The sequence below is a fragment of the Zea mays genome, chromosome 2 (assembly GCF_902167145.1).
Source record: "Zea mays cultivar B73 chromosome 2, Zm-B73-REFERENCE-NAM-5.0, whole genome shotgun sequence".
NCBI classification, from domain to species: domain Eukaryota; kingdom Viridiplantae; phylum Streptophyta; class Magnoliopsida; order Poales; family Poaceae; genus Zea; species Zea mays.
Window position 1 is genome coordinate 96,851,480 of NC_050097.1, and position 26,520 is coordinate 96,877,999.

Consider the following 26,520-nt stretch of genomic DNA (forward strand, 5'->3'; position numbering starts at 1 on the left):
CTAGAATGCATTCACTAGGTAAAATTTCAAAACATGTGTGGTGTGGTGACTTAAGTGTACTTAACCCTAGGGTAGGATAACCAACCCTGGGATTAGGGCATATGGGGTAATAGTAAGCCAAAATGAGTAATATCTCAAAATTCATTTGAAACATTCATAAGAAATCAAGAGTGATGGATTTGAGTGGCACAAAAACCCTAGAGTGCCCAAAACCCTAAAAGAAACCCTAGAGAACCCTAAATTGTACCCTAGGGGGTAAATTCAAATTCTATGCACTTTTGGACCAAAGTGATAGAACATCAAGAACTAAGTAACTTTTACATTGGTGGAATTTTAAGTATTATGGAGCAATTTGGACTTAATTGCAAAAGACCCAAGAACCCCTAAGTGGTTAACTCTGAATTTCAGTGGAATTAGGTCACCTTTGGAGCTTTGTATCTCTTGATTCATGAAGATTTTGCTCTAAGTCAATACATCAATCTTGTAGAGCTATGATAGGAGTACAACTTTGATTAAGTGACTAAGTATTGGTGCTGTACAAAAATTAGAGATAATTGGACTTGAAGTCTGGCCGTCAGTCAACCTAGGAACTGAATTTTTACTGACAGTGAAAACAGATGAACTTGAGATCAAATTTGAGTAGGATCCAGGGATTATTTGAGTTTGGTTGCTATAGAAAAATAAAAGCTGGATTATAGATCAACATCTTTGTTACAAATGGATTAACAAGTCACCACACAAAAATTAGAGAACCAAGCACTTTAACCTGCTCTGTCAGGCACACTGAAGAAGTTTCCCATGGTACAGTACTAAAGAAGATCTCAGGTGCATTGAACCTCACCGCCGGTGACCCCTGCGCCAGGATTCACGCTGGCGCTGTGATTCACGCCCCTTGGCATTCGGATAACGACTCGGGGTGAAAGATCTTTGGCAAGGGATGAAGTCGGGGCACTTTGGCCGCTCTGTCACCGCACCCACTTGCACCGCGACGTGGCCGAATTTTTTGTATTTTGGTCCTTAAACAGAAGTAAAATCACGTTTAGACCTTAAAAAATTTTAATCTCAGATTTGGAACCTTAGCTCGGAGCCATAACCTATGGCGCCGAGGTAACACATGTCGGCGCCATAGAGTGTGGCGTCGAGCAATGATGTGGCGAAGCCGATGTGGCAGGCCGCGTGGCACCTAGCTCGGTGCCACAGATCTTGGCGCCGAGCTAGGATGAAATCGCGCGGCTACCTCCTCACCGCGGTTTTCTGCCCACTGCCTCTGTTTTCTCTCCGCCGCCGTTATCGCCGCCCGAGCCGTGCCGCCGCTGCCTCGCCGCCCCTCTGCCAGAGCATTCCCTCGCCGGCTGCTCCCTCGCCGCCACGCCGAGGCGGCTCCCTCGCCGCTCCCTCGCCGGCTGCTCGCTCGCCGCCCTCCACGCCGGCCGCTCCCTCGCCTCCACGCCGGCCGCCCTCCTCGCCGGCTGCTCGCTCGCCGCCCTCCACGCCGGTCGCCCTCCACGCTTGTCCCATCGCCGCTCCCTCGCCGGCTGCTCGCTCGCCGCCCTCCACGCCGGCTGCTCAAGGTATTTTATTTAGTAATTTTAAAATATTTTATATGTATTTTTGTGTTAATGTTTTGTTTGTTTTTAGTTATTTATAATTAGTTCTCATGTGCCATTTATTTGATTTATGTATTTATTGGTTAGTAATGAGTTAGGTTTAGGTTATTTATTAGTTTTTAGTTAGTCGTTAGTGAGTAGTTATTTATTTTGTAGCCTAGTGTAAGGTTTGTGGTTTACTTGTAAGCAGTAGCTAGTGTTTATTAACATTGTTTAGCATTTATTTTGTAGCATTTATATGTTCAGCCATCGCGCTGAAGGTTTATTTGCAGGTTTTAGAAACCTGACCATATAGGGGAGGTGCTGCCCAATTTTTTTACTATATAGTGTTAGTCACATACCATATTAAATGGATATTGAGTTAGTAATCCATTTTTGCAATAGATGGACACCCTAGTGACACTATACCATGGAGGAAGCGTGGGGATAGATGCGTATGGGAGTGTTACTTTTGATGGTATGAAGATTGTGACCATGTTGTTCGATGAAAGACCATCTTTTGACAAGATTTTCGCTCGAGCTTGTGAGGAGATTAGTTGCGACATAAACGACCCTGGAATATCAATTCAGGGTTTGTTGTCCTATATTACATATGGAACAGTTGTCCGACGGTTGATCTCCATTGGCTCAGAAGATGATTGGGTGAGATATGTAAGAATCGTGAAGACCATGCTTCTACCATGTTTGGATGTGGTTGTTCAGCCGTTATCTGTTACTCATCGTGATGCTCCAGTCGGGTTGACTCCACAAATTCCCAATGCATCTCGTATTGAAGCTCCTTTGGTAGAGCTTCATGAAGAAGTGGTTGTTGTGCCCGATGCTCAATTGGGTCCGCACGAGTATGGGATTTCTCGTCCTCTTCCTGGCGTTTGTGGGGCTTCTAATCTGGTGGTACCCCCCCAAGAGATCCCATTTACCCAGGATCCAGTTCACGATCATCCTAGTAAGTGTCTTTGACACGTTGTTCGTATCCATCGTTATTTCGTTTGATTAGACTTTTTAATGTGGTTTTTCTTGCTTCGACCCGATGCAGGATCTCCACATATCGATAATGCTGCTTATCTTGATGTGCCTGTGTCATGCTCAGACGAATATGGACAACATATGCAGGGCATCCAATAGTGTTGATGTTCAGATTGAGGATGAGGAGGAGCCATATGAGGCTGCACGAGCCTTAGATTCTGATGATGACCGTCCGGTTCAAGAAATGACCGAGCAAGAAATTGAACTCATAAGACGTTTGTGTCCGGAGCGTGACCCTGCAGTACATGAATTTAGCAGTTTAAGTCATTCCACCCGTGCATATGCTGAAGGACGTGATGATGAACTGCTAGAGGCTCCGGATAACACCGACAGCATTGAGATTAAGGTAGGCTTACTTTTCAAGGACCTGCCTACACTGAGACGATGGCTACAAGAATATTCTGTGAACCGCAAGAGGCCATTCAAGGTGAGACATTCGTATGCACAGCGTCGTTACACTGTTGTGTGCGAGGTGTTGGAATGTAATTGGAGGGTATGTGCCCGAAGGCAGAAGGACACCGGAAAGTTTAAGATCACCAAAATTGTAGGTCCACACACTTGTGCCCAGATAGAGCTGAGCTCTAAGCATCGTCAGTTGACATCTACCCTGATTGCGAAAAGGATATTGGGGATATTGAAGGGTCAGCCAAACTTGAAGGTGAAGTCAATTATGACCATGACTTCGGAGCTGTTTGGTTACAGGATCAAATATGGGAAAGCATGGAGGGCAAAGCAGCGAGCATGGAAGATGATATACGGGGATTGGGAGGAGGGTTATGAGAAGTTACCAGCATTGTTCAATGCAATGAAAGCAAAAAACCCAGGCATGCATTACGAGTACATCCCCAAACCTAATGAATGGAGGAACGGCAGAGAGATATTTTTTCGTGCTTTCTGGTGTTTCTCGCAGTGCGTAGAGGCCTTCACGCATTGTCGTCCCGTGCTCTCTATTGATGGTACTTTTCTGCTTGGGAAGTATAAGGGCACATTGTTGGTTGCCATATCATGCGACGCAGACAACGCACTGGTTCCTTTGGCATTTGCTTTGGTGGAGAGGGAGAACAGAGATAGTTGGTCTTGGTTCTTGTGGCTTGTACACATCCATGTCGTAGGCCCTGGACGCGAGGTTGGTGTCATATCTGACAGACACCAAGGTATTCTTAATGCAGTGCAAGAGCAGATTCCTGGCTACGCACCCATGCACCACAGATGGTGCACTCGACATCTAGCAGAAAATCTTCTTCGAAAGGACCATAGCAAGGCTAACTTCCCCCTTTTTGAGGAGGTATGTCGACAGTTGGAGGTTTCGTTTTTCGAGGATAAGTTGAAGGAACTAAAAGATGCAACAAATGCTAAAGGTAAGAACTGGATTGCTGGATTGCTGAGGGAACCGCAGAAATGGACAAGGGCCTACGACGAAGGTGGCTGGCGGTTCGAGTTTCAGACTAGCAACATGGCCGAGTCATTTAACAGTGTTCTCAAGGGTATACGGGGCATGTCAGTCAATGCTATAGTAACATTCACTTTTTATAGGCTTGTGGCTTGGTTTAATGATAGACATGCGCAGGCCAAGGCAATGCAGACCCGAGGGCAGAGATGGGCACCTAAACCAACATCACACCTTAATAATGCAAAGGAACGTGCCCATAGACATGAGGTACAATGCTTTGATGAGGAGTTGGGTAAATACGAGGTAACAACACTAGGCGGCATAACTTCGGACGGTGAGGTGCGACCTTCGAGGACACATGTCGTGTTACTTGATGCATTCTCGTGCGGATGTGGTAAACCTAGACGATACCATTTTCCATGTTCTCATTATGTTGCGGCCGCACGTCATCATAACTTTGCATTTGAGAGCAGAATACCTTCTGAGTTCAGTGTAGAGAGCTTAGTACGTACCTGGAGCCCTCGTTTTGAGCCATTTCTTGATGAGTCACAATGGCCAACGTACACCGGTCCGGTATACATTGCTAATCCAGCGCATCGATGGGACAAACGTGGTAGTAGGAAAAGGAGCTGGTGCAACATGGTTATGGATCAGGTTTCCGGTCGCAGTAGGAGAGGTCGAGCGTCTCCCTTTCTCGTGGACCCAGAGCAGAATGAATGCGGAAAATGCGGTAGACTTGGCCACAACTCACGTACATGCATTTGGACACTTAGTCAGGTGTGATATATTTTTTATACACAAATTTTATTCTAATATGTCGATGTTTTTGTTACACTTTGTACACAACTTATATTCTAATATGTTGATATCTTAATTTGCAGGATGGCGCAGTTCCACTTGCTGGACCCTCACTACGACGAGCACCACAGGGGCCGTCTCACCGCAGAGGGAGAGGTAATATTTTGCACATAAATTAAATTTTCGAATTAATATATGCGACCTATATTTGACTAATGAAAATTCTTTTGATTGCTAGGTGTTGCCCGTTCTGCGGGTCCGGACCCATGACCGGTTTCTGGAGGAGATGAGGTACGATGAGAGGTACACTCCTCTCCTACAGAGGGCTGGCTTGGATGTCTTATCGTACCAGGTCCGCCGTGGGCTGCCCACTTTCAACCCAGCGGCGTTGACGGCTCTGGTCGACAGGTAAAGACTTCTCTAGTTGTTTAATATTTACAATTATCAAATCTACTTTGCATACTAATGATTTTGTATTCGTTTGTCTTCCAATAGGTGGCGGCCAGAGACTCACACTTTCCACCTTCCCTGCGGTGAGATGACCGTGACGCTTGAAGATTGCCAGAAGATTCTTGGTCTCAGCATTATTGGTCGTCCAGTGACCGGTCAGGCATCACCAGGCGGTTGGAGGCAGAGGGTGGAGGCCTTTCTTGGGAGACTGCTTCCGGATGAGCTACGAGGTAGCCACAACACCGGAGTCCCACTGACCTGGCTTAGGCAGACCTTTGGGCAGTGTCCACCTGGTGCAGACGAGCAGACGGTTGGATACCATTGTCGAGCTTGGATTCTCCATCTCTTTGGTTCAGTTCTTTTTCCAGACGCGACAGGCGACAGCGCATCATGGATGTTTCTGCCCTGCCTGACTGACTGGGATACGACCGGAGGTTACAGCTGGGCTTCAGCAGTGTTGGCCTTCCTGTACAGGCAACTTTGCGAGGCTTGTCGTCGTTCGTCGAGGACCGCCAGCTTAGGTGGATGTGTCTACCTACTACAGCTGTGGATGTGGGCACACATACCCGTCGGGCGACCCAGAGAGTTCCCTCCTCGTGAGTGGTTCGTGGTAGCCGGACATCGGCTTAAGCCCACGGCTGCTTACCGCTGGGACCAGGTCGAGGAGCCATTCGCACGACACCAGCGTGCTTACGTGGAGTACTCAAACGAGCTCGACGCACTTACTCCTTCGATGGTGAGTTATCTACTTTTATCTTTTTACATGTGTTTTCTACTTTTATCGCACGACACCAGCGTGCTTACATGTGCTTTCTAAAACTTTTGCAGGTGACCTGGCAACCGTATCTTGATCCATATTTCGCCAGCATACAGTTGAGCAGCATGTGCTCAATAGACGAGAACCTCTACCTCATGAGGTGTCCCCTCATCTGTTTTTATGCTGTTGAGTACCACTTGCCCCACAGAGTTGCTCGACAGTTCGGATTGCGCCAGGAGTTTCCGGTGGAGCCATTCTCGACTTCAATAGAACTTCATAAGTGAGTTACTACATGCACTTGTTATTCTAACTAATAATTGAAATATCAGTTAGTCGCTAATATATGTTTCTAACTTTTGCAGGTTCGACAGACAGAGACAGAAGAAGGTCACGGACTTCGAGACCCACCATCGTGATTACATTGATGAATGGGAACAGCAGGGGGATCTTAACTATGAGAACGACCAGGCGCACACAAACTACAACTTCCGGAGGTATTTGATTTGGTATTCTGGTGTGACTAGGTGCAAGCTGAAGGGACAGTGGACAACTGCAGACTACGTCGAGCAAGAATCGTCAGACGACGAAGACACAGCTTTCGACATAGTTGCTCGGCACGGGTCCCAAATTGAGGCTGCTCCAATCCTTGATAGAGTGGTAACTATTTCTTTACTAAAATTAGAGATTTCAATTCAATGCTTTATGTCTAGTTTTGAGCATCCTAATGTTTTAACTTGTGATAGGGAAACTCTATGCTCGTATCTGTTGTTGAACTTGAGTGTATCTCACAGAGAACTTCAGATAGTACTACGCTATCGTTACTATCAGTGAGTATCAATGTCTAACAGAAAACTTGTTTATTTGTATGTTGTAACATATGTCTTTAACTAATATTTCGATTACAGAGGGTATCACGTCGTCTTCGTCGTGCAGCGGCTCGGTGTGGATGCCGGTCTCTAGCGGGCGTTGACGTGCAGCTGCCTGTGCCTCGTATGCAGGAGGACGTTCAGCCTCCCATTTGTGCAGTTGGACCATCTACAGCGGGACTGAGCTCCTCGCGATCGACGCGGGACACGTTTGAGGACGTGGCCCACGACGACGAGGACGACGACGACGACACTGGCGCTGGCGCCGCAGGTCAGGTGGAGATTGGACCATCTCAGTTGCAGGATGCTCCTACAACTCAGCCATCACAGCTGACACCACGTAGAAGGCGTCCACGAGACCCTTACACTCCAGGCACCGACGCTCTTGGGGCCAAGGGCAAGGGTAAGACTAGGAGGAAATGAGTACTTTTGTGATGTTGGTCTTATCCTGAAAACTGTGTGATTTGGACTCATGCTGGAGACGTTGTAATATGAACTATGTTATGTGTTTTGGACTATGTGTTGTGGACATTGTATTTTGGACTTTGTTTGTGGACATTGTATGAAGAACTATGTTCTGTGGATGTTTTTATATTCGATGTTATTTTGTGATGTATTATATGTTGAAATGCTTACATGTCTTATAATATGTGATTATTTGAACTATGGTTGTTAATAAAACAAGGGGAACTCTTGCAAATTTTTTTTGTGAATTGTAAAAAACATAATAAGCAATAAGTAACGCATCTTTAGAGTTCTAAATTATTTTTGATACGAAAATACTACATAATAGGCTACAATTCTTCAGTATGAATCACAATCTATGAGTAACTCATCTTCGGAGTCATCCGTCGCGCAATCCTCAACGACAACCTCATTCCACTTGCTGCATTGTCCTGCATCACACTTGTCACCAGTTCTCTTGTAATAATTGGCTTCTGCTTCATCTGCAGCTTGGGAGAATAGCTCATCCTCAGCCTCAGCCTCAGCCTCATCAGACTTCTTCTTGTAATAAGCTGCCTCTACCTCTTCGGCGGCCTGAGACATAAACTCATCCTCTTCCTCTTGAGCACGTAATCCTGCCTCAGCTAGTGCGATGAGCTCACTCAACCTTGATGTGTCATCCTCCTCTTCTTCATGTAATCCTGCCTCTGCGAGAGCGATAAGCTCACTCAATCTAGATGTGTCGTCCTCCTCCTCCTCCATCAGCTCAACCGTTGCCATTTTATCCTAAACATATCTCGCATGCGCCTCATCGGCCAAATAGTTTACGCCGCTTCCAATCTCTGCAAATATAATGAGAAAAATAAGTTAGCAAAGTCAAGATAAATAAATTGTACTAACATAATTATAATATCATTTATCTCACTTACTTCCCTTGAGGCGATCAGCAAGATTATCCAACATCTGTTTCTCGGCTTGAGCCGCTTCCCATTCCCTTGCATCTTGTGCTCTCTTCTCATCTGCCGCCTTCAACCTCCTATACTCTGCACGCTTCGGGCTATCATAAAAGGCAGATTTTGCTTCCCTACGCATGTCGCGTATGCGATCGTTAATGTACGAATCGACGAGCCGAGATCCACAACACATCTTCTGTCCCATTATTCTCTTGGACTCTATTATGCGCATCACCTCTCCTTTGTCGTCGTAACTCTCCCAACTGCATTTCCTCGTCTCCTACAAAAAAATAGTAAGTACCGCTATAACATTACAGCTGGTGCAAAAAAAATACCAACCTCATCGTAATCGACCATATGTCCACAAAAATATCAACACCAAGCTCCGAAGGAACTAATCCATACTTAGCTTCAATACCACATTTGCAGAGTACTGGATCAAATTTGACCTCTTCTTTCGCCCACCCGTTGTATCTCTTTTCCTTTACCTCTGGCTCTGGCCAATGGGACAAAGGATCATACAACCACTCTCTGAAACGACACTTACGCCACCCGTATGGCTGCAGGAGAAAAATTAGTAATTTATTGTAAATAAAAACTAGTTCATACATTTAGCGTATCAATGGGCTCACATAATCAATGTTCGAACAACAGAACTGCTTCTCATAGTCTTCGTCGATGACAGCACGGTCTCCACAATCGCATCGAGGCGGTGAGTCCATCCGTCTTTCTGTTGCTACCTCCTTCTCCGCATCCGTCATTGGTGGAGGATTCGGGGGAGGAGGTACCCAACGCTTAAAACGCTCATGACTGGTCCTTCCACTCAACCAATTAACGAAAAGAAGATATCGAGGGTCAAATTTATCAGGACCGTCGATCCACTGGAAAAAGAAACACCTCTGATGTCCCTAAAATAATGGAAAGAAGCACTATTACACATCTACAAAATAATGAATGCGAACAAAATTAAGTGACAAGTCATAAGCTACATACGTCCAAACCGCCACAAAGGTAGTAGCAGCGAGCAGCCATGTCTGGATGTTGTGATTGATGTACCTAAGCCAGTCTGCCACAGTCACAGTTAGGCACGGGGAGTTCAGGAGGAACAGGAGCATCCTTACTAGATACGTCCGGATATAACTCCCGAGGACGACCTCTCTTCTGCCATAACGCCTCTCGGTACATGTCTTTCATCTAATAAACGATTATAATTATCACTTGTACCTAATATGCTTTATAATAAGTTTACACAAACTAATAATCGAAATGATAATATAATAGGTGTATACAAACTATTAAAAAATGAAACTATGAGCAACTATGAAACTAACAACCCAATATAAAAAACGAATCAGTTGGACATCATACCTTGGTCTACGAAGTGAACCAACTCAAATCTTTGAATCCAGCAAATTTTGACGAAGTTTGGAAATGAGATGAAATGAGCTGCTCTCGGCCAGCCGCGCAGGCGTTTTTATAGGAATTCGTAGCTCGGCGCCAAGATCTGTGGCGCCGAGCTACGAGGTCGTGCCGCCACCACGTTAGTGCCAGGTCAGCCCTAGGCGCAAGTAGCCGTTGCTACCACGTCACAGCTCGGCGCCATAGGTTGTGGCGCCGAGCTGTGTTACCTCGGCACCACAGCCTATGGCGCCGAGCATTGGGTCCAAACGTGCAAATAAAATTTCTGGGGGTCCAAACGTAAATTTTTGTCACGAAAGGGGTTAAAATACAAAAAATTCGGGCGACGTGGCCGCGCGGCCGTCGCCGCGAAGATCGCCGTTAACTCAGGCACGCCACGCTACTACCTTGTTACCACGTCGCAGTAGGTCGGTATAGATGGCCTGTCTATCGTCTGAGTTGTTGCTCCAGTGAATGCCACGGTAACTCGCGCCAGTGACCTCCCCCTCTCTCCGGCCGCCCGCGTGTCTTCCCTAAATTGGATGCCACCGCTGTTGATCTCTATAAATTGAGTGCTCAGCGTGCTCCGTTAGGTTGTTACGCGCCCAGTGCACCAACTCTCGCCTCTGATCATCCACCGTAGCGTCCCAATTTTGCTTTTCCCCCAGTTCCGTTTTCCGTGCCACCGTGAGCTTCTCACGGTGGCCAGCGATCTGCAGGTTAGTTCAAGCTTCTCTGCTTGATGTTCTAATATCCCTTAAGTCTCCTATTGCTTGTAGACCCGTTTGATTGAGCTAGACCGCACTGAATCACCAAGAACACCTCGGTTTGTCTCCGGTATTCACCGTCGTCATGGGCAGACAAACTCTGGGCCGGATTCGTGCAATTGATGGAGGGATTAGGGTCGCCTGCGGTAAGATTTGGTGTTAGCTGAGTTAGGGCACCAGCCATTGCGTATTCCGGCCGGTACAAGTTCGCCGAAGGGTGTGCTCGTCGCCGTTCACCGTCGTGGACTTGGCGCGGTGAAGAAATAGAAGTCAGAGGGCCTTTGTGCAAACGTCAGAGACACGACGGAATAGTGCTAAGGATTCTTTATGGGTTTTTCAAATAACCAAGGTTCTCTGTGCAAAGTAGCCAGCGCGGGCGCGCGCGTTTCCCTGTCCGTGGGCTGACTTGGGCTAATTTGAGCTCGTCACTATTCATTCTTTTCCTTTTTCTTTTTCTGCCAGACTTAGGAATTTTATAGGAAATTCTAGAAAAATGATAAAATATGGGACCAATTTTACTAGACTCCTAAGTTTCTCTAGTATTTAATAAAAATAGTTCCAAGATTTTTAGTCCCAATCATGAATTATTTAGCATTTAAAGATGCCTAAATCTAGCTTTTTAGAATTTTAGAAATAAGTTGGTAGCTCCAAAAATCATAAAAGTTTTTGGGTAAGCTTAATATGATAGTTAAAGCTCTTGGGTGAAGTTTGGCATGTTTTGGACATTGTTTGATCCCAAACCCAAAACCCTAGCTTCCTAAGGTAGAATTTGCCTAACCCTAATAGAGTACTAACTCAGGAAAACCTAGTGACACAGGTGTACCGTGAAGGAAAGTTATATTCAAGGCATAAATTAATGTGTTTCTATCACATATTCATAGCATCACATGAGCATTCATGTATATGTTTTATTATGTATAGAAAACGAAGAAGTGGTTGTCGAAGAAGAAACTGCCCCACAAGCTGAAATTCCACGTGTCGAGAACATTTTCTACTTTGATATTTGTGGAACAGATCCTGAATCTCCTACAACACAAGGCAAGCCCCGGTGCATTTACCCCTTCCTTGTTATTTTAAAATCTTTATCACTTGAAATGATGCATTAGGTGATAGGAGTTGTGTGCTAAACAATTGTTGCATTTGCCTTCCTTGGAATTGATTACCATTCCTTGTTACCTGTTTTACTTAAAAGTTTTCTGATGCTTAGCTGTGCTTTAGAAAACAAAATGTTTTGTTTTTAAACAAAAGGTGATGCTTCATATGGGATGCAAAAGTAAACTCCGTACTCAGGGTTTTCGAACCCATGTTGTTGTAGGTGAGGAAACAACAAGGTTTTGCTATTTCTGTTCAAAGGTGGTACCAAAAGAGGAGCCAAATCCGTGATCGTGGGTGTGGGAGGATGCTTGCCTCCCAATTTGAAAACACTAAACTTTTGTGCGGGAGGGTGTTTTGCCTCCCTGGTTTGTAATTATACTTTATGCACTATTAACACCGGTACTGTAATAATACTCTCTATATATATTTTATGAATGTAAATTAAGTTATTGTAATCTGCTTCTGCTTATTCTTTCCTCCGATGTGATGTAATATCTGCGTGATGGGTGAAACGCTCTTAGGCGATGTAATGAGGATACAGAGGACCGAATTTGTCGAGTGATTATGTGCATCTACTTGGTTGTCCGAGGTCCTTAGGACAAGGACATCTGTAGGTGTGCCTAATACCTTTGGAGGTTCCGTGACAACAACAAAGAGAGCTTCAGCAAGAAAGTCCAAGCTATGATGATGTATGGTATGATGATTTCCACCATGGTAACTTTGCTTTTGATGATGCTTCTCGTCTAGCAGCAGAATTGCAGGCTACCCCATGGCCACCATCCTACAAACCACCACAACTTACTATGTATGATGGGCATTCTGATCCGAAGCAGTTCCTTATGAGCTACGAGACGACCATATCGTCATATGGTGGCAACACGGCTATCATGGCGAAATCCTTCATCATGGCAGCAGGAGCGTGGCTTAGACGTGGTATTCCTCCCTTCGCCTAGGAACGATGAGGAATACTTGCAAGCATATGTTCGAAGCTAAAGGACATGCTGGTAACCAGTTTCCAGGGTTTTCAGACGAAGCCAGTAACTGCCCAAGCTCTGTTCTAGTGCACGCAGGACCATGAGGAATACTTGCAAGCATATGTCCGAAGGTTTCTGCGTCTCAGGGCCCAGGCGCCAACGGTGCCAAATGAGATTGTTATTGAGGCTATGATCAAAGGGCTCTGACTAGGACCGACGACATAGTATTTCGCCAGGAAGCCACCACAAACTTTGGAAGACCTTCTGTAGAAGATGGAAGAGTACATCAGGGCTGACAATGACTTTTGGCAGAGAAGGGAAGAGGCCTATAGATACTCCGAGATGACCAGGGGCTTCGGAGGGAGACTCCACACTAGGCATGTCAGGACAATCCATAATCCTAACTCAAGCGACTATTACACCTCTGGTGTTTATATTTTGCTCGATAACGAGTATGGATTTAAGCACGTAATATCAGTGGATAAAACAGATGCTAAATTTTAATCATCTTTGCGTATCGCGATTTTAATATCGCATCTGTTCCATCTATCACGAGTTCGACATCGTTTTTAGCTATCAGGCTCTTCCTAAATTTTCGTGATATTCGGAACATTGTTGTTCCGAAAATCGGTGCGTCCAATGATTATTTAAATTCATCGCTCGCGCGAATACGAATTCGGAAGCTCGACCCACTCGGATGATTTTATCCCAGGCAAATTAGTTTGAACTTGACGACTAAAATGTTCAGAGCAAAATAGTCTGAATTGCGCGTTGTCCGAGAAAAAAAATCGTGCGCGAGGTTATGATCCAAATTATCATTCAGCACGCTGTTTTGGTGACGAAATCATGTGTGCATTAGCAGATATGGTTTCGGCTAATTTTAGTCGAATCCCACAGATCAAATTATCAGTGCCGAAATCAGTTTATTTTAGTCTGTCGTTTCTCGCCCGGATCCAAATCTTCGGATATAAGCAATTGTTAAATGATTTGATTCGCCAAATCCGGAGAATGAAATGTGTATTCGTGTAGCGTGTCGGCCTGTGTACAGCGCTAAAAATCAGGATTCAAAAATAACTGTGAAATTCTTTAAAGAATAATTTAAAAAATATCTCTCTCATCCTAATCTTCTCACCGCTCATCCTAAATATCTCTCTTCATTCTTATTCCAATGCATGGCGTTTAATTCCTGGAAATATCCCACCGTCACATTTTTTTTTCTTGTCCAAGCCGTGCGACCTCCCTTCTATCCTGTACACGCACGTCTCTTGAAGGAAAAAAAATCTCCATCAGCGCTCCACATCGCCAACCATGGTCCCGACGCTGGATTCCCTGCGTGCTCCCTGCAAGCTCCGTGCGCACGCCTGCTCCTATGCCGCGCGTTCCTCCAGCTCCAGCTCGTTGAATCCCCTGCGCTCGCCCATGGTGCCCAGCCCCTGTTCCTCGCTTCTCCTTGTTCCTGCTGCGGCCGCCGTGTGGGAAATGCAGCTGGCGGCGGTGCAGGCTGACGCCGAGGTGATGCTGCCGAGCAGCTCCATCGCGACGTTCCTCTCCCTGGTGCTTTTCTGCGCCGCGGGCTCGCCGGCGCTCCTCCCTGTGCCCCGTCGTGTTCGCGCGGACCTCTGCTCCTCCATGCGTCGCGCCCAGCCGTTCCTCCTCCTTGCTCGCCCTGCTCTCTGTCCGGCCATGGAGATCGCTCCTGGCTCGGATCCGGCGCTCGGCTCCTTGTTCTCCCTTCCCATGGCCGGCTTGGGGATCTTGCTCGCGAGTTCCTGGTCGGATTCCCTGCGTCCTCTCCATCCCCCAGTTCCAGCTCGCGACGCTCTCTGTCTGCTTGCCATGGCCGTTGTGCGCCGCGCGCGCTGCTCCCTGGTGCTCGCTGCGCTCCTCTGCCGGCTTCTCCTGTGCGCGCCCTCTTGGATCGCTCAGCCCTCTCCCCGTCGCGCCGGGTTATGTCCCTGATGCGCGCGTCATCTGTCTGTGACGTGCCACTGCTCCTGATCTGCGCCGCTCCCTAGACGACCTCGCGCTCGTCTTTAATGTCGTGGTCGCGCCCAGGTTCTTTGGCCCGTTCTAGGTGCAACGACCTCTCCTACGGGGCATCTCGTCGCCTAACCATCAGCCTTGGTGTCCATTCCACTCTCCAGCAAACCTATGGCGGTAGATAAGAGACCTCGGAAGTTTGTTAGATGAAGAAAAGAGAAATAAAATTCGTGCAGCGCCCATCTGGTGTTCGGCAAAATGGTTGAACTGACATCGTTGACGTTTCTGCGAACTCAAAGACAATCTGCTCTTGTATCTGTCAAGCGCTCGACAAATTGTCTGGATCAGAAAATCATTACCGATCTCGCGGATTTGAGTCATCTGTTGGAATGGTAAGCTAATTTGCGATTTTATCGACTGGTTTGATGGATGAATTGATAGGTGTCTACGTCGCGACGATTATCCCGCTTGTAGCTCAGGCATGTATTTATTTGACGCTTGTAGAAATACGGGGCTATAGGTAGCATGGTAATTATGTCCACGATTGTGAAGTCATCGTGTTGCATAGCTAAATTTAGGTTTAACGACATAGGTTATGCGAGAAGATTAAATCGGTGGTTCGTATCCGGTGAATGGTCGAATTAATAATGGGAAGGTTAAGTTTAGATATTTTTTATGCGAGATAAAACTTAGGTTTAAAATGCTAGTTACGTAGGAGTACCAAGCCAACATGTCTGTTGAGTGTGTTCAAATTGGTTTTACTTATAAAGTATGCCAAATTAATAGCGTAAAGAATTGATTTAGTAATCCAAACGATTATCCGATAAGGCTGTTATCGTTGATTTTGTTGGATATTTTGGTAGTAAAACCTGAAATGTTTAATTAATTGTTGACATGTAAAATATATGAGGTGTGAAATAAAATTAAAATAATTCTTTGTGAGGGATGTAGTATAATTTATAAAGCGAGGAATAAGTTTAGAATTTAATTAGTTAACTGATAAGTTGTGTTTAGGCTAATCGTGATTAATGTGTATAATTTGTTGTTTCGTGATGTTTGCGATAGGTTCGAGAAGCGTAATTATTGCGCTTAGTCATACGTCGATAACTAGTGTTTTCGTATAAAATAGTACAACGCCTCGACGCTAGATGTTTAATTCGCTATCGCGTAGCACTATTTAGATTTGTGCTATTCCTTCTTATATGCATTCATGTGCATTATGCAAATCATTTAGGTACGTTTGTTGACTACGTGATGCGGAGAACTAAAGCCAAGTCGACCCCAAGCGCGAGCTACTTCGCATGGTGATGCTGATGGACGAACCTGCCTGAACAAATGCCAAGACAAAAGGATGATCGTCAAGTGGTCGCCATCTAACAAACACTAACCTAGTGTTTATTCCAGGCAAGCCCCGGTACATGCAACCCCTTCCTTGTGTTTTTAAATAATTTTTACACACTTTAAGTCTAGTGAAATGTGCATTTGGTTTATAGGAGATGCTTGGAAACCCTTTGATGCATTGCCTACCTTGATATCTATACCTTTATAGATACTTCTGATGAAGTATCAAAATATGATTTACAAAATTGCTTAGCCTTGCTTAGAGGTAAATCTTGTGGATAGAGGTTATCTTTTACGTTAAGGCCTAGCTCAGGGGTTATCCTGAGGAAGGATGACTTCTGCCTGCAAGAATATTTTTATCGGGAGCAATGGTGGGATCTTACTTCAAAGTTCCCTATAATGCTCTTTTCATCCTAAGGAATACAATCAATCCTAAGGATGGAAGTACTTAAATCGGGACTTGGGCTAGGAACAGGTGATGTTCTACCCAGGTTGATTAAGGATTATACTGAATGTAGGCTTGCTAATCGAGGACCCTTTAACTGGTCACATGCCTCATCATGGGTAAGCTTTGCCTCAGGCAGACTAATACCAGAATAAGATAACATGCAATGGGAGTGGAGAGATGGCGAGAGTAGCGTGTACCCTCCGTGGCAAGAGGCTGGACGGTGGTGTATCTGTGCTCTCGGTTGGTGTGAACCTGATCTGGTCTTAAGAACCCCGGTGGCGACTTGACATGTGCAAGGGTTAAGTGCTACATATGTCGTGTGATTGGAGATCCTCAGCTGAGTATAATCGATTCAGATCGCTGTAACTTCGCGGACATGAAGACTTCGTCACTGCCCTGCAATCTAAGTCATGGATGGAATCTTAATGAGCAAAAATCATGTTGGATTGATTAACGTGATGGTGAAATTAGACTAGATGCAAACAAGGTCTATTAATACTTAATCTAGCATTAAAATGTTGAAAGTAAGGACTCACTTTAGTAAGCTATTTCTGCAAAAGTATCTAAGTTGATTCTTGCTAAAGCCTCTCCTTGATTCCCAAATCCAGCATATCCTTGAGAGTCTTTTCTTTAGTCGGGTAAGTCTTGCTGAGTAATTCTATACTCAGGGTTTTATTCCCTGTTGTTTTTCAGGTTTTTAACTTTGTGCTGTTGTTGATGGTGTTAAGTGCCGGTGGGCTCGGCCTTCTTATAAGTCTAAGTAACTCTTCTATACTTCTTATTGAGGATGGTCACTTGAGCTAGCATATATTTCAAAACTACAAATAATTTATAACAGTTCAAAGTTATTTCTTTGAATCACTTTTGTAATCACTCCGATCATGTACAAAGTAAAATTTGTGTAACTTGTAAAATTTGGTAATAAGATTTCCGCTGCAAACTGTTGGTGTGTGTGATTTGTGTTACTTAATCTTGCGATCTTGGTTGTAAGTGATCCTGTTAAGTTATCTAGTGCACATGCACAGCTGTCTGAGGTCTTTGAGATAAGGGCAGGTGCATGTGGGCCCAATAACTTGGGAGGTTCTGCCACAGCTGGTATCGGAGCAGGATTAAGTATATACAGTCACGTACGTATTTTCAAAACAAAAGTTTTGGTTTTGAAAAACCTATTTTCAACTAAACACATTGTTTTGCTTTGAAAACGGTTTTGAAAAACTATAATGCTAGTGACATCCTCTGTTAAGCCCTAAGTTAAGGACTATCAAGTGGCTGAGTTCAAAACCACTAACCCACAACCGGGGGTATTGCATACATGTGTTTTGTTATTTTTGAGGCCATTCAATTTTGAATGGATCGACGCTAAGGTAAGGTGAGATGTGAGAGCATGACCGAACAAACGTCAGTCTAGGGAAGTGCTTAATTATAGCGCTTGATTATATACATGTTCCACATATGTATATATGAAGGCTGCGAGGTGGAGTAATTACTTTTCTGGGAACTCAGTACCCCATGGATGTGTATGGGTATACAAACATGGGAATACTGAGAAGTGTAATATACTTGTAACGACACACCTACCCTCAGGTAAGAAGGTGAGTTACCATAATGAGTTGCCCTATGGTTAAAGTGTGGCAACTGCGCCTATGCGTGGCTCAGCGCTTAATGATGAGCTGGCCTCTATATAGCAATATAAGGAGTATAAACTGTGATAAACTGTCATCTGTGAATTGCATCATTGGAAAATGGGCTGTGATGGAATTTTCTGCAGGTACACTAACCTCGAAAACGTATGTGTAGCTGACGACTAGCAAAATACCGTGAGAGTTGTAAGTATGCCACTGATATAGAACGCTATTGCCACATTATGTTGGCAAAATCAGTGAGGACGACTAGGATGAGCATGCATCCTGATTGTTGCATCATGTTTGTCACCTATACATCCAAAATGCTTCTCTCACCCTTATTCCAGTAACCAGTGATTGTAGGTAATGTGGTGTAATGATGTATTATGAGCTTCTATGAAATAGTTGTCCTCCGTTCTTTAGGTAATCTATTTAGGTGTTATATGTGTTTGCTCTTGTGCTTGATGTGCCGATAGAAGGTTGGTAACTTGATTGCCTAAACCCAAAACTAAGCCATGTTCTTATTTAGTGAACCATGACCCCAAAGTTGAATTCTCCATTATCACTCCATGACCAAACTCATGCAAATGGATGTTTGGATAATTTCTTTATCCAACGCAAGATGTGCATGGGCTTAAAGCTAGGATCTCGAGTCCGTATTCTCGCTATTTAATCCATGGCGTTTTAGTTGTCATATTTTCATCTTAGACCATGCCCTTGTTCGATTTGCGCAAGCTGATGTCTCGGTTCCAGTTTGCCTGTTCTTGAAGGTCGCCATGTTGCTTTATCAACCTAACCTAGGAAAGATTCTCTTGAGTTTGATGCCTTTGGTTTCTTCATATCTCTCAAAGGCATACTAACTTAATCTTATAATTGTTTTCCCTCTGTATCTAATCAGATACTAATCCTTGATCTTGTAATCTCTATGATGGGCATAGAAATATGCTTGGGGCTGAATCAACAGTCTCCCATCGTACTCATTCATCAATAAGTTTAGGTTATGGCCATGCCTTGTTCATTTCCTCAGGCCATGATCTATTTGGCTCTCTACATGTAACCCTTCTTACAGGTGGACTCTCTTTTCTATATTGTCATCCTGGCTTAGTCTATTTGTGTCGCGTGAGATCTCTTATTGGTTTCATCTGGTAATGGCGTTATGACTAAAATTGATGATGCCGCGACGAAACCGAGGGCCTTCTGTGTGTGCGCACACATGGTTGTGCTGCTCGACACACGTTGATATCACAGTTAGTAGTTGTAATCCATTATGAGACTATGTCAATGCGTTATCTTGGCACAATCTATTTTTGATATGTAAGATTCGTTATTGGTGCCAGTTCGGTAGTGGTGTCATGGTTAATGACTTATGGTGCCGCAGCGAAACTGAGAGCCTCCTATGAATGCGCACACAGGATTGTGTTACTCGTCGGATGCTGGTATCAAGGTCTCTGGTCATGATCCATTATGGAATTACACTGATATGTGATCTTCCGTCGACCTTCCCTTAAAACAATTTCTATGTTGTTTGGCGAGTGATCAAGCAACATCTATCATCTCTATTGGATCAAATGGGCATACCACTTCCCATGTGTGGTCTCTTTTTCCTTGACTTTGATGGAGACTTCAAACATACGCGTTCCCTTTACATCATTTGTGTAAAGGTGAAGCCTTGAAGCTTTTACTGATTAGCTCTCAAATTGGATTTCCCCTGCTGCTGAGCTGCAGGAGTTTGTTCATTCACTCTCTTATTTAATCCATGTATTCCCTAACCAAGTCAGTTCATCTCGCATGAAGAAACGGATGAATAACCTGACCAAATGGATTTCTACCCGAATGCATGACCTTTTGCTAGCGAATGAGAACTCTCAACCCTTGGCTTACCGATGGTACTGAGAGGTCTTGCTCAATGTCAAAGGTAGTTCAACAAGTTGGTTTTACTGACTTGTAACTGCATTGTGATCAAAGGTTGGGCTTAGAGCTCGTTTTGTCGAGTTGTCTAAACTCACTTTGGTTCAACCCCTCTTAAGAAAGTACTTACAAAGATCGAGTTAAGTCGACGGATACCTACCTAATCATCTCTCTAGTCATGCCTCGGTTGCCTCACGTGTGCTTTTCTAGCATGAGTGATCAAGTCGAGCCGTGACTAGTGCTCGATAAAATGGACTGGTTGCAAGGCCCGCATCTACAGATCCCTCCGCTGGTGATTTTCTCAAATCTATACCATCTTTTGTGGACTTGAATTCTCGGGTTAGCCACACGTTAACCGCGATAGTATTCGACATCCACACCCGTCTCGTGTGCTATGAACTTACCGTGACCCCTTGTTGGTAAACCTCTTTCTGTGTGTTTTACCCAAGAGGTTGCATCTGGTTCTATTGGGGTAAAGTCGCGTATTTGCCGCTCGCTCAACAGACTCAGATAGTATAGTGTCATCAGAAAAAGCAAACTGCACACATGGAACCTTATGTGTTCTTTTTGGTAGACATTGCCTCTATTAGTGGACATCTCTAAATTAGCATAAGGCGATGCATGTTATGTCCACTAGAGAAACAACATCCTGAGATACTCGCCTTTATTTGGAAATGTCTCACGATTATCACTGATATGGACATGGGTTACATGCTTCTCTACTCTTAGAAGTCTTTCATTCTGAATCTCGAGATGAGATTCTTTTAAGGGGGGAGGGCTGTAACACCTCTGGTGTTTATATTTTGCTCGATAACGAGTATGGATTTAAGCACGTAATATCAGTGGATAAAACAGATGCTAAATTTTAATCATCTTCGCGTATCGCGATTTTAATATTGCATCCGTTCCATCTGTCACGAGTTCGACATCGTTTTTAGCTATCGGGCTCTTCCTAAATTTTCGTGATATTTGGAACATCGTTGTTCCGAAAATCGGTGTGTCCGGTGATTATTTAAATTCATCGCTCGCGCGAATACGAATTTGGAAGCTCGACCCACTCGGATGATTTTATCCCAGGCAAATTAGTTTGAACTTGACGACTAAAATGTTCGGGGCAAAATAGTCTGAATTGCGCGTTGTCCGAGAAAAAAATCGTGCGCGAGGTTATGATCCAAATTATCCTTCAGCACGCTGCTTTGGCGACGAAATCATGTGTGCATTAGCAGATATGGTTTCGGCTAATTTTAGTCGAATCCCACAGAGCAAATTATCAGTGCCGAAATCAGTTTATTTCAGTCTGTCGTTTTTCGCACAGATCCAAATCTTCGGATATAAGCAATTGTTAAATGATTTAATTCGCCAAATTCGGAGAATAAAATATGTATTTGTCGGCATGTGTACAGCGCTAAAAATCAGGATTCAAAAATATCTGCGAAATTCTTTAAAGAATAATTAAAAAAGAAAATATCTCTCTCATCCTAATCTTCTCACCGCTCATCCTAAATATCTCTCTTCATTCTTATTCCAATGCTTGGCGTTTAATTCCTGGAAATATCCCACCGTCACATTTTTTTCTTGTCCAAGCCGTGCGACCTCCCTTCTATCCTGTAACGAAAAAAAATCTCCATCAGCGCTCCACATCGCCAGCCATGCTCCCGACGCACATTCGCTGCGTGCTCCCTGCAAGCTCCGTGCGCACGCCTGCTCCTATGCCGCGCGTTCCTCCAGCTCCAGCTCGTTGAATCCCCTGCGCTCGCCCATGGTGCCCAGCCCCTGTTCCTCGCTTCTCCTTGTTCCTGCTGCGGCCGCCGTGTGGAAGATGCAGCTGGCGGCGGTGCAGGCTGACGCCGAGGTGATGCTGCCGAGCAGCTCCATCGCGACGCTCCTCTCCCTGGTGCTTTTCTGCGCCGCGCCCTGCTCTCTGGCGCCGCAGGCTCACCGGCGCTCTTCCCTGTGCCCCCACCGTGTTCGCGCGGACCTCTGCACCTCCATACGTCGCGCCCAGCCGTTCCTCCTCCTTGCTCGCCCTGCTCTCTGTCCGGCCATGGAGATCGCTCCTGGCTCGGATCCGGCGCTCGGCTCCTTCTTCTCCCTTCCCATGGCCGGCTTGGGGATCTTGCTCGCGAGTTCCTGGTCGGATTCCCTGCGTCCTCTCCATCCCCCAGTTCCAGCTCGCGACGCTCTCTGTCTGCTTGCCATGGCCGTTGTGCGCCGCGCGCGCTGCTCCCTGGTGCTCGCTGCGCTCCTCTGCCGGCTTCTCATGTGCGCGCCCTCTCGGATCGCTCAGCCCTCTCCCCGTCGCGCCGGGTTATGTCCCTGATGCGCGCGTCATCGGTCTTTGCCGTGCCACTGCTCCCTGATCTGCGCCGCTTCCTAGACGACCTCGCGCTCGTCTTTAATGTCGTGGTCGCGCCCAGGTTCTTTGGCCCGTTCTAGGTGCAACGACCTCCCCTACGGGGCATCTCGTCGCCTAACCATCAGCCTTGGTGTCCATTCCACTCTCCAGCAAACCTATGGTGGTAGATAAGAGACCTCGAAAGTTTGTTAGATGAAGAAAAGAGAAATAAAATTCGTGTAGCGCCCGTCTGGTGTTCGGCGAAATGGTTGAACTGACATCATCGACGTTTCTGCGAACTCGAAGACAATATGCTCTTGTACCTGTCAAGCGCTTGACAAATTATCTGAACCGGAAAATCATTACCGATCTCGCGGATTCGAGTAATCTGTTGGTACGGTTGGCTAATTTGCGATTTTATCGACTGGTTTGGTGGATGAATTGATAGGTGTCTACGTCGCGACGATTATCCCGCTTGTAGCTCAGGCATGTATTTATTTGACGCTTGTAAAAATATGGGGCTATAGGTAGCATGGTAATTATGTCCACGATTGCGAATTCGTCGTGTAGCTAAATTTAGGTTTAACGACATAGGTTATGCGAGAAGATTAAATCGGTGGTTCGTATCCGGTGAATGGTCGAATTAATAATGGGAAGGTTAAGTTTAGATATTTATTATGCGAGATAAAACTTAGGTTTAAAATGCTAGTTACGTAGGAGTACCGAGCCAGCGTGTCTGTCGAGTGTGTTCAAATTGGTTTTACTTATAAAGTATGCCAAATTAATAGCGTAAAGAATTGATTTAGTAATCCAAACGATTATCCCATAAGGCTGTTATCGTTGATTTTGTTGGATATTTTGGTAGTAAAACATGAAATGTTTAATTAATTGTTGACATGTAAAATATATGAGGTGTGAAATAAAATTAAAATAATTCTTTGTGAGCGATGTAGTATAATTTATAAAGCGAGGAATAAGTTTAGAATTTAATTAATTAACTGATAAGTTGTGTTTAGGCTAAACGTGATTAATGTGTATAATTTGTTGTTTCGTGATGTTTGCGATAAGTTCGAGAAGCGTAATTATTGCGCTTAATCGTACGTCGATAACTAGTGTTTTCGTATAAAATAGTACAACGCCTCGGCGCTAGATGTTTAATTCGCTATCGCGTAGCACTATTTAGATTTGTGCTATTCCTGCTTATATGCATTCATGTGCATTATGCAAATCATTTAGGTACGTTTGTTGACTACGTGATGCGAAGAACCAAAGCCAAGTCGACCCCAAGCGCGAGCTACTCCGCATGGTGATGCTGATGGACGAACCTGCCTGAACAAATGCCAAGACAAAAGGATGATCGTCAAGTGGTCGACATTTAACAAACACTAACCTAGTGTTTATTCCAGGCAAGCCCCGGTGCATGCAACCCCTTCCTTGTGTTTTTAAATAATTTTTACACACTTTAAGTCTAGTGAAATGTGCATTTAGTTTATAGGAGTTGCTTGGAAATCCTTTGATGCATTGCCTACCTTGATATCCATACCTTTATAGATACTTCTGATGAAGTATCAAAATATGATTTACAAAATTGCTTAGCCTTGCTTAGAGGTAAATCTTGTGATGTGCACCCGTTGGGTGATTGCCCGATCTTTCGATGAGAGGGTGTGGAATAACTCGATTGGGGGAGGAGACGACGTTCACGGCCCGACTACAGCCTTCCAAAGACGCTGCGCCTTAGCAACCGATACACCACCTCCTATGGCTGTCACGATCTTGTGGAGCGTGACACCCTGGCCACTAGGGCACTCGTCCTGCAAGCAATCGAAGAACTAGCAAGAACAAGTAGAACAAGTACTGAATTACCAGATCTAAATGTAGGTTTAAAAATCAAACTCCAATATGGTGGGGTTCCGAAGACAAGAAGACGGGCGGCTGAACTAGCACGCGCGCTTGCAAGCAAGTAGCGAGAGCTAAACTTGATCTAAACAAAACCCGCTGTTCTTGGTGGCGGCTAGGGGGTTTATAAACATGGGAGGACGACCACAAGGGTATTGGGGTCGTGCTGCAACCCTAGGATGCGTCCCTAATGGACCTAACTTGATACACGACCCATTGGGCCAAAATAGGGTGACGCAGCACCATGGGCAGAAAAGGCAGGAAATGTCTCGGTAAGAAAACAATGATTACGGCGGCCTCAGAACAGATATGACTATAATTCCGGATCCATATGAAAGTAGACTTGATAAGCTTTCCATGTTGTGCTTGAACATTCCAATCCGAGCCCGCATCTGACCGTGGTGACCGTCACAAGTTGGTGTTCTTCTGCAGTCCGAATCCAGCATGTTCAAATCCTTTTCCCTTTCGGTCTTCTCCCTGATTCCTAAGCAAAACAAGAGTGCACGGGTCTCCATGGTCTAAATATGATGGACATGAACTCAAGAGTGTAATCACCTGATGGTTGAGTTGACGAGCACGAGCGCGAGTAATGGGACCAGAAATTGGTACTTGTATTGGTATAGATGCATCAGTAGTGTGGATGTCTTCATCATTCTCTCCTTCTTGCATTTGAGTCGTCCTCGACTCAAGCTCAACTTCCTCTCCCAAGTAGGGCTTTAAATCTGCAATGTTAAATGTGGGGCTAACCCCAAAGTCTGCAGGCAGATCTAGCCTATATGCATTGTCGTTAATTTTCTCTAGCACTTTAAACGGTCCATCGGCTCGAGGCAACAATTTAGATTTTCGTAATTCAGGAAACCTTTCCTTTCTCAAATGCAACCAAACTAAATCTCCAGGTTCAAAATTTATTTCCTTTCTACCTTTATCACTAGCAAACTTATATCTAGCATTCATACGCTCTATGTTTTCTTTAGTAGTTTCGTGCAGTTTTAACATCAATTCAGCACGCCTAGTAGCATCAAAATTTAGTTTTTCAGAAGATGGCAAAGGCATTAAATCAATAGGAGCACGAGGTAACAAACCATATACAATCTGAAATGGGCACATCTTTGTAGTAGAATGCAATGATCGATTATAAGCAAATTCAATATGAGGCAAACAGTCCTCCCACATCTTAATATTCTTCTTTAGAACTGCCCTTAACATAGTAGACAAAGTTCTATTCACAACTTCAGTTTGACCATCAGTTTGAGGATGACATGTAGTAGAAAATAAAAGCTTAGTCCCCAATTTTGCCCACAAAGTCCTCCAAAAATGACTAAGAAATTTAGCATCACGATCAGAAACGATTGTGTTGGGCACACCATGCAAGCGAACAATTTCACGAAAGAACAAATCAGCAATATGAGTAGCATCGTCAGTTTTATGACATGGTATGAAATGTGCCATCTTAGAAAATCTATCAACAACCACAAACACACTATCACGTCCCTTCCTAGTCCTAGGCAATCCCAGCACAAAATCCATAGAAATATCTTCCCAAGGAGCACTAGGAACGGGTAGAGGCAAATACAAACCGTGTGGATTTAACCGTGACTTCGCCTTTTGGCATGTCGTGCAACGAGCAACCAATCTCACCACATCTCTTCTCATCTTGGGCCAAAAGAAATGACCAGCAAGTATGTCCTCCGTTTTCTTTGCTCCAAAATGTCCCATTAAGCCACCTCCATGTGCTTCCTGTAACAACAACAAACGAACGGAGCTAGCTGGAATGCATAGCTTGTTAGCTCTAAACACAAACCCATCACTAACGATATATTTGTTCCATCCTTTCCCATCTTTACAATGCAGCAACACATCTTTAAAATCAGCATCATGAACATATTGGTCTTTAATCGTCTCTAATCCAAAGATTTTGTAGTCAAGTTGATTCAGCAAAGTATATCTCCTAGACAAAGCGTCAGCAATGATATTCTCTTTTCCTTTCTTGTGCTTAATAACATAAGGAAACGATTCGATAAATTCAACCCACTTAGCATGTCTACGGTTCAGTTTTCCTTGACTACGAATATGTTTCAAAGATTCATGATCAGAATGAATAACAAACTCTTTGGGCCACAAATAATGCTGCCATGTTTCTAATGTTCGCACAAGAGCATATAATTCCTTATCATAAGTAGAATAATTTAGAACAGACCCACTCAATTTTTCACTAAAATATGCAACAGGTTTGCCTTCTTGTAACAAAACACCACCCAATCCAATTCCACTAGCATCACATTCAAGCTCAAAAGTCTTATTAAAATCAGGAAGTTGGAGGAGAGGTGCATGTGTCAACTTATCTTTCAGCACGTTGAAAGCGTGCTCTTGTACTTTGCCCCAACTAAAATGCACTCCCTTCTTCGTAAGCTCATTCAAAGGTGCAGCAATGGTGCTAAAGTCCTTCACAAAACGGCGATAGAAGCCAG

At 44.6% G+C, this 26,520-nt stretch overlaps 2 protein-coding genes across 2 annotated transcripts; both read left to right on the top strand.

The window, feature by feature from the left end:
• Positions 1–13,530: 13,530 nt before the first annotated feature.
• LOC118476333 (uncharacterized) lies at positions 13,531–14,926 on the top strand. Its single transcript, XM_035965322.1, has one exon. The coding sequence runs from the start codon at positions 13,831–13,833 to the stop codon at positions 14,479–14,481; it is 651 nt and encodes a 216-aa protein (XP_035821215.1). The 5' UTR covers positions 13,531–13,830; the 3' UTR covers positions 14,482–14,926.
• A 6,483-nt stretch (positions 14,927–21,409) lies between these two features.
• On the top strand, positions 21,410–22,541 carry LOC103646721 (uncharacterized). The gene has a single exon (NM_001365044.1). It carries the CDS (start codon positions 21,581–21,583, stop codon positions 22,139–22,141), a length of 561 nt encoding a protein of 186 aa, NP_001351973.1. The 5' UTR covers positions 21,410–21,580; the 3' UTR covers positions 22,142–22,541.
• The last annotated feature ends 3,979 nt before the right edge of the window (positions 22,542–26,520 follow it).